The sequence below is a fragment of the Pteropus vampyrus genome, unplaced genomic scaffold (assembly GCF_000151845.1).
Source record: "Pteropus vampyrus isolate Shadow unplaced genomic scaffold, Pvam_2.0 Scaffold124, whole genome shotgun sequence".
Classification (NCBI taxonomy): Eukaryota; Metazoa; Chordata; class Mammalia; order Chiroptera; family Pteropodidae; genus Pteropus; species Pteropus vampyrus.
In genome coordinates, this window is record NW_011888905.1 from 2,729,251 (window position 1) to 2,737,479 (window position 8,229).

Sequence of the window (8,229 nt, forward strand, 5' to 3'; positions counted from 1 at the left end):
GGCAGGGTGGCCCCCGGGGCTCCAGGACAGGCAGCGGGTGTCAGGCTGGGGTCGGGGCGTGGAAGGAGGCCATCTCAGTGGGCACTGTGCTTGGCAGGCTGTGCTGGAAAGCAAGTGGCCCACCGGTACGCCAGGCGGGCGCCTGCGCTGGGCCAAGCTCCGGAACGTCGTCCTGGGGGCGGCTCAGTTCCGCCAGCCCCTGAGAGCCCGGCGGCAGCCACAGCAGCAGCAGCAGCCAGAGGCAGCACAGGAGGCCGGCAGCTCCCAGACAGGTGGGCAGGGGCTGGGGACGCGGCCTTGGGGTTCAGGCCGGGAGAGCTGGGGCTGGCCTCGCGTTTGGTGCTGGGTGTTCTGGGGATGGACAGACCGCACTTAGCCGCTAAGAAAAGAGACCAAGTTCTGCCTGGAAGGAGCCCTGCAAACCCAGGGCCATGCGAGAAGCTCGCCTTCGGATCAGGGGCCGGCTTTCTGGCTGGCTGCCTTCCAGCCCGCCCTGGCCTTTGCAGAGCCCTCTCTGGAGCGCCCCGCCCCTGCCCGCCCCCTTCAGCGCCAGACTACTTGGGCTGGGCGAAGCCTGCGGGACCCGGCCTCGCCCACGGGGCGCCTGGTGAAGAGCGGCAGCCTGGGCAGTGCCCGAGGGGCACGGCCCACTGTGGAGGCTGGCGTGGCCCACAGTGAGTGCCCTCGTCCGACCCACACCCCCGTCAGCTTGCCTAACCACTTGCCGATAAGCCAGGGGCAGGCCAGAGCCAGGACGGAGGGGTGGCCCTCTGTGGTGGGGACTGCAGACTGAGGGAATCTTGCCCAGAATGCCGTCATGGGCGGATGGGGGGGGTGGTTGTGGTGCCAGAGTTTGTGCAGCCGGGAACTGTGTTTACTCAGTTTCTGGAGGAGGGGCTGGGCTCCATCTTCCCTGATTCTTTCCTGCCCTGCAGTGGTGGAGGCCTTGGGGGTGCTGGAGCCCCGGGCATCCCCTGTGCCCTGGCGCGACGGAAGCCTCTCGGACCTGAGCCTGACTGGGGAGGAGCCAGTACCTGGAGGCAGCCCAGGGGACTCGGGCTTGGCTCTGAGTACCCAGTCCACCGAAGCCCTGGAAAGGCTAAGTGGGCGGGTCCCCAAGGCTGGCGGGCGCCAGGAGGAGGCCGGCACCCCCCGACGAGGGCTGGGTGCCCGCCTCCAACAGCTGCTCACTCCTTCCCGCCGCTCCCCTGCCTCTCGAATTCCCCCACCAGAGCTGCCCCCTGACCTGCCCCCCCCAGCCCGCCGCAGCCCCATGGACAGCTTCCTGCGTCCCCGGGAGCGGCCTGGATCCACGGCCTCTGAGGTAGCCAGCCAGGGCGGTCCAGACGCTTCAGCACCAGGAGGCCTGGGGCGGGGGGCTGCGAACGTGGCATGCCAGAGGGTCAAGGGGTTCTTGAAGCCAGCATCTCAGTGGAGAGGGGCACGGGGCCGGCTGACCATACTTTCTCATGTGATGGCAGAGCTCAGCCTCTCTGGGCAGTGAGTGGGACCTCTCAGAGTCCTCCGTCAGCGGCCTGAGCCTTCGCCATTCCTCAGAGCATCTCAGTGACACCCCCGGGTCCTGCCAGCCACCTTCCCTAGAAGTGAGGATCGCCCCTCCCATGCAGACTGTGGGGCACACACCCACCGCACCCGGTCCCTGAGGAGGGAGGCGGGGAAGGAGCCCGGGTCCCGAGCCTGGAGCCCAGGCGGGAGGTGCTTCCCACGGTCTTTGCCGGCAGATTCTGCTGTCTAGCTGCTCCCTGTGCCGTGCCTGTGACTCGCTGGTGTACGACGAGGAGATCATGGCCGGCTGGGCACCTGATGACTCCAACCTCAACACCACCTGCCCCTTCTGCTCCTGCCCCTTCGTGCCGCTGCTCAGCGTCCAGACCTTTGATTCCCGACCCAGGTGCCCGAAGCAGGGCAGGCGCTGCGGGTGGGACAGGGAGGTGGAGCTCCGAGGGCTGACCCCTCCTGCTGTCTTCCCACAGTGCCCCCGGCCCCAAGCCGACCCCTGCCGGTGCCAGTGGCAGCAAAGATGCCCCTGTCCCTGGGGGCCCAGGCCCTGTGCTCAGTGACCGCAGGCTCTGCCTGGCCCTGGATGAGCCCCAGCTCTGCAACGGGCACATGGGGGTAAGGGCTGGGCCACAGGGCCCTGGGGAATGGCATGAGTGTGTGCTGCCCCCAGGGGCCCCCCCTGTGGTGCTGGGGAGAGATGGGCATCGAGGGCCAGGCACATCCCAGAAACCGCTGGACACGTGGCTCGGTGGGAAGCATGGCCCTGAGGATGGGGCGTGGCACGGGCCCTTCACTGCCCTCCCCATTTGTGCCCGACAGGGGGCCTCGCGGCGGGCGGAGGGGGGGGCGTGGGCGTACCTGAGCCCGCTGGTGCTGCGCAAGGAGCTGGAGTCGCTGGTGGAGAACGAGGGCAGCGAGGTGCTGGCCCTGCCGGAGCTGCCCACCGCCCACCCCATCATCTTCTGGAACCTCCTGTGGTACTTCCAGCGGCTGCGCCTGCCCAGCATCCTGCCATGCCTGGTGCTGGCCTCCTGCGACGGGCCCCCGCCGCCCCAGGTCAGTGCCCGCACGGGGTCCCCCGCCGCCCCCGGTCAGGCCCGCACGGGGCCCCCGCCGCCCCCCGTCGGTGCCCTGCTTCCCACGTGCTTCCTCCTCCGCTCCCAGCTCTGTCTCTCAGTCCTCTATGTCCTCCTCACGGCGACAGAGCACAGGTTTGAGAGTCCGGTGTACCGGGTCTGGTTTCCGGCTCTTTCTCTTCACTCCTGAGCCTCGATCTTCTCATCTATAAAATGGCACGAGCGTTCCCCTGGCAGGGCTGCCGCTGGACGCCCTGTGCAGCACCCGGAACCTGGACAGGGACTGGTCGGCGTTGGTCTGTCTGCTCCAGGCACAGCGTTTCGCTGCTAGGAATGCAGCGGATTACAAAACACAGTCCTCGCTCTCTAAGAGCTTGTGCTCTCGTGGGGCATGAGTCCCTTTCCCGCTTCTCTTTGGCCATGTCCTGTGATGTCCCTCTGTCCCTCGGAACATCGCCTGTCCATGTCCTGTTCTCTGTGAGCCTGTCTCCTTTCCTTGGCTCCCCGCAGGCCCCATCTCCTTGGCTGATGCCCAACCCAGCGTGTGTGCAGGTGCGGCTGCTGTGGGATGTCCTGACCCCTGACCCCAACAGCTGCCCCCCTCTCTATGTGCTCTGGAGGGTCCACAGTGAGTCTGGTATTTGGCCTGGGGTGGGAAGGGGTGGGACCCATGCCCAGAGGACTCAGAAACCCTGGCCACCTTCCTTTCTTCCACCCAGGCCAGATCCCCCAGCGGGTGGCATGGCCAGGCCCAGTACCTGCATCCCTGAGCCTGGATTTGCTGGAGTCGGTGCTGCGCTATGTCGGTCTCAATGAGGTGCACAAGGCCGTAGGGCTCCTGCTGGAGACGCTAGGGCCCCCTCCCACTGGCCTGCACCTGCAGAGGTATGGGACTCCCATCTGGGCGGTTGCTGGCCTGTGCCGGGCTCTGCACCCCCTTCTTCTCACTCATGCCCTTCCGCATGCACTCTAGGGGCATCTACCGTGAGATCTTGTTCCTGACAATGGCTGCGATGGGCAAGGACCACAGGGACATAGGTGAGGGCCAGGCAGGGGGCGGAGGAGTTGAGGGATCTGGGGCCAGGTGTGGGAGGTGGGAATCCTTATAGACTGACCTCCCTCCCCCACTTCCCCAGGCGAGTTCGACAAGAAGTACAAGGCTGCCTTTAACAAGCTGGCCAACAGCATGGGCAAGGAAGAGCTGAGGCAGCGGCGGGCACAGATGCCCACCCCAAAGGCCATCAATTGCCGAAAATATTTTGGAGCTCCTCTGGAATGCTAGGGACCCCGAAGCTTTGCTCTCCAGCCTGGGGTGGGGAGGCGAGGGAGGAAGGATTCTGGAGATAAGCTGCTTCCCCGTCCCTTTCCTACAGGAATTGGGGATGGGCTGGGAAGCAGATCCAGCCATAGGCTCCGAGTGGGGGCATTAGGAATAGGGACCCACTATTACCAAAGGTCGCAATTCCCTGTGTCCAGCCCGCCCAACATGCTCATGCTGACATTAGAGGTGGCCGGGGAGCAGCTGGCCCGGCTCTGTTCCTCCCCGTCCCACATCGGGGACTCCCCGCCAGGGGACCCACAGACCTTCACTGCCCTGGGTTTTATAAGTTTTTGTTTTAAAAAACAACCGGAAAGATACAGAGCTACCGAGCCTGTGCCCCGAATGGGAGGGAGGGACGTCATTCCCCACGGAGGACGGTCCCTAGAATTGCCGAAGGAGGCCAAGGCTCTCCATGCCTTTCTACCTTAGTGTTTATATTTTATTTATTCTGGAGCCACAGCCCCCTTGCTTATGACGTTCTTATGGATGAGAGAAAGAGAAGGTCAACAGGGCGCCGTGGTCCAGCGGTTTCTAGGTCCTTGAAAGTCAGGAGGTGGGAGCTAGAGGAGTCCCAGGCTCCCCTTCGGAAGAACTGGCGCCCCCTCTAGTGCTAACCCTCCCGTCCACTTCTGCTTGGGGAACGCCTCACCCTCCCAGGGCCCTGACTGTGCAATAAGGGTTGGTCAACGCGAAGTTTTGTTGGATGTAAATATAATAGAAGCTGTTTCTGTCTTTTTCCTTCTGCCTCCGTTTCTTGGGTCTGGGACAGTGGTGGGGATGCCGCTTCTTGCTCTGGCCACATGACCTGCCTCCCACCTTTGGAACCCTTGCCGCCTTCAGGCGCATCCCGCTTCCTCTGACCAGGTCTGCGGCTGGGCCCTTGAGGCACAGGGAGTCCTCGGAGCAGGAGAGGGGTGAATCCGGTGCTGGCTATGGTGGTGCCAGTCTGTGTGGCACTTCCGGCCCTCCCACACAATCACCCCCTTGTCCCTCATCTGCGCCCCACACAAAGGCTCCATTCTCTGGGGGCCCTGAGCTCATCCCTGCCGTCTTTACTCTCCCTCGGCTTCCCCCTCCCAACTTCCCCAGTACCTCCTCAGGGATGACAGCCCTTTCTCCAGGGTCGGTGGCCCTCATGCATCCTGGGAGCCCTGGCAGTCACCTAGACCTACGCCTCCTCGTTTACCTGAGCTGTAGTCAGTACTCTTCCAACTGGAGTCGAAGCCTGGGGACAGTGCCGGGAAGATAGGGACAAGGGTTGAGGGGCTCCCTGCAGGTGGGCGTCAGGGAGACAGGCGTCATTTTTCTAACCCTTTTGGCCCACTCAGAGTTCTTCTCTCCTCTCCTGTATAATGAAATAGACGTAGGAAACAACTCCTGACAGAGCTGCCAAACTAATCATCGATGGGAATTAGCCAATAGAACAAAATACCTTGGGGAAGGAGGACGGGAGTGTCAACGGCTCAACTTACATGAGCCTTTAGCGCACATTTCTGGGCATGAGATCAGTGGACAAAGGGAAAAGTACTACTTCTGAATTCTGGGACCATCAAGCCAGAGGACCCTGCACCAGCCTGTCTTGAGCACGGTAGGACACTTTTCCAAGTGTCCCAAAGGAGCCTCACAGGATGGAGGCACGAGTTTAGGAAACGCCATCTGTTTTGCCAAGGACTGGGAGATGCCTTCTTCAGGGGGGAACCCCCATGTCACCCCAGGTTCTGATCAGACCTCATTCCCCAGAATCAACCTCTCTCTGTAGCATCCCGAAGGACCTTCTGCAAGGGAGCCACTGCTTTCCTGAAATCCTGTTTCTATTGAGTGTAATGTAGCGGGCAATATGCTAAGCCATCTGGAATTAGAATTTTAGGGCTCAGTCGCTACCTTAATAGACCACGATCTAATAATGGTAATCAACCCTGCTCTGGGCTTAGGGGTTCATTTTGGGGCTTTTCCTTCTACAGGTCTACAGTCAGATGGGAGTACTACAGAATTATTTAACTGCAAAAAGATCTAGGAATCCAGTAGCAAAGTACTCGCTGTGGCATCTGACATCTCTCTGCCCCGTGGCCCAGGGAGCCAAAAGGAGTATGGGGGGGGAAGGATGTGTGCAAATTACCTGGCCCAGTTTCTCCCCACAGACTTTAGTGCGTACAGGCTTGAGTATGACAAATTTTCGTTAAACTTTGTCTCTGCCACGTACCAATTTTATTATATCAGACAGGTTACTTAAAACTGCTGTGCCTCAGTTTTTCCTCATCTGCAAATCGGGGAGGTTGTTTAAAGATCAATTGTATAATCCATATAAAATGCTAAGCACACTCAGTAAGCATTAGCTTCAGAAAGAAAAGGAACAAACGGGTGGAGGCTGCATAAGGCCACGGTAGCGTCTGTTACAACAGTGGCCTCACTTGTCTCCCTTGGAGCGCCATCACTCCAGAATGAAAGTCTCCCTCCACGGCTTGATTTTAATTTTGTCGAAAGGCATTTTCTCGGGGTTCACTAGTGTCTTCCTCCAGCTGGTATCTTCCACCACCGTGTTTCTTATGTCTCCTCGCAGCCCTTGAAGACTGGCCCTTCGACCGCCGAGAATGCACTGGACAGATCGTGGGCAAAGTGGCAGGTTAGGGAAAGAAGACTGTACTTCTTATGAGGGCAGCGATTTTGTCTCATTTACTGTCATGGCCCCAGCACATAGAAGAGTGCCTGGTAGCATAACAGGCCCTCTATCACGTGTGAAATAACCGAGTCAGTGAAAGCATTAAAATGAGGGGTGAGTACAGAACTAATTTGCAGGGCAGTACAAGACAGCTAATTACCAGGGGCGGGATCCCAACAGAAGCTGCGTTTAGAACTGAGGGCGAAACTCGGAAAAGTGAGGAAAACTCATAGCAGTGACTATTATGCTTATCGAGTACTTACTATATCCTTGGCACTGTCCTGAACATTTGAAATAAACTATTTAATAATCTTCATAATTACCCTATGAGCTAGGTATTCTTAGCAATCATCCCCATTTTACAGATAGGGAAACTAAGGCATAGAGTAGAAGTTAAATAACTCACACCCAAATCACCCAACTGATAGGAGGTAGAGCCAAGACCCAAACTCAGGAAGCCTGACTCCAGAGACCATGTTCTTTACCCGGACGCTGTACTCGAATGAAACGGCCCCCTCCCCTTAAGAAAAAGAACAGGGGCGCGCCTCGGCACGTGCGTGTGCGCCCGGGATCTGCTTCTATCACACAGCGTGACTTCCAAATGATTTGACAAACACGTTCTAGTGCTTCCGGAACCAGCTGTTTCTGAGTTCAAATCACAGGCTGGCCGTCTGACCTTCGCAAATTAGTTTACCTCTCTGAGCCTGTTTCTTCATCTACCTGAGTTCAAATTTCAGCTCTGCCATTTACCACGTGGGATCGGGGGCAAGGCATTCGATCTGTACCTTATTTTCCTCATCTGTAGAATGGGGATAACAGCAACTACTCCATGGAGCTATGGGGAATAAATACAATGATCCATGTAAAGCCCTTCAAAGAATAATATAGCGGAGTGCCTCACACACTCTCTTCCCGGAACCCTTAGCCATTATGATTCCCTCAACACGCTCTGAGACTTGCTCCCTACCCTCGAGGTGCCCAAGAACAATACTTGTGGTCAAGTGCTCGAGAAACGCTAAAAAAGTTGAGGCGGGCCTAACTGCTTCGGGGAAGTAGGGAGGCAGGAGGCCTTCGTCGACTAGGTGGAGTCGGGTGGGGTGGGAGCGGTTTCCTTCACGGTGGACCCAACCGGACCGGGAGATCCCGAGGGAAGGGGCTGCGAGGACTCCGCACGCGGTGATTTCTCAGCACTGTGGCTAAGCTGCCTTTCTCTCTGCTGTCGTGGTTTAGTCACGATCGGACCGTGCTGGGGTGCGATGGAGACCAGGAAGCTCAAGGCCTTTGGCAGACCGAGTCAGGCCACGCCCCAAACAGACAGCAAGGCCCAAGCGCCTAAAGCCATTTCTACCGTGAAATTCCTGGATTCTGTCGCGATGAAACACCACCTAAGACAGAGCCCGGCGCTACCCGCCGGTCTCCATCTTTAGAATTGGAAGAATGAGAGCTGGCCAAAGGGGAATCCCGGTTTTGGGATACTGGGGTACGGCGGCTGCCTGGGGACCAAAACGTCTCTAAGGTAAAGTTGCAGCCTGAAGCGATTTTTTGACCCCCGACACTTAATGGGCTGCTGAAGACCCGGATGTGTCTGGGACTGGCCGAGGTACCCATTAACGCGCCCCCGCTAGACCATCCCCCTCCTCCGTGTACGATTGGGC

General features: G+C 59.0%; 2 protein-coding genes across 2 annotated transcripts in view; both read left to right on the forward strand.

Moving 5' to 3' along the window:
• DENND4B (DENN domain containing 4B) overlaps positions 1-4,656 on the forward strand; it is a 13,460-nt gene extending 8,804 nt beyond the window's left edge. Inside the window, exons 13-23 of the mRNA XM_023534316.1 lie at positions 26-272; positions 507-674; positions 936-1,324; positions 1,482-1,604; positions 1,743-1,912; positions 1,995-2,136; positions 2,341-2,577; positions 3,108-3,225; positions 3,317-3,482; positions 3,571-3,635; positions 3,734-4,656. Of these exons, the coding sequence (XP_023390084.1) occupies positions 26-272; positions 507-674; positions 936-1,324; positions 1,482-1,604; positions 1,743-1,912; positions 1,995-2,136; positions 2,341-2,577; positions 3,108-3,225; positions 3,317-3,482; positions 3,571-3,635; positions 3,734-3,879 (1,971 nt within the window). The 3' untranslated portion in view covers positions 3,880-4,656. The remainder of the gene's footprint in view (positions 1-25; positions 273-506; positions 675-935; positions 1,325-1,481; positions 1,605-1,742; positions 1,913-1,994; positions 2,137-2,340; positions 2,578-3,107; positions 3,226-3,316; positions 3,483-3,570; positions 3,636-3,733) is intronic.
• Positions 4,657-7,927: 3,271 nt separating this feature from the next.
• The window catches only part of GATAD2B (GATA zinc finger domain containing 2B), a 65,988-nt gene continuing 65,686 nt past the window's right edge, over positions 7,928-8,229 (forward strand). Inside the window, exon 1 of the mRNA XM_011366471.2 lies at positions 7,928-8,090. The gene's annotated coding sequence lies outside the window, so the exon portion shown is untranslated. The remainder of the gene's footprint in view (positions 8,091-8,229) is intronic.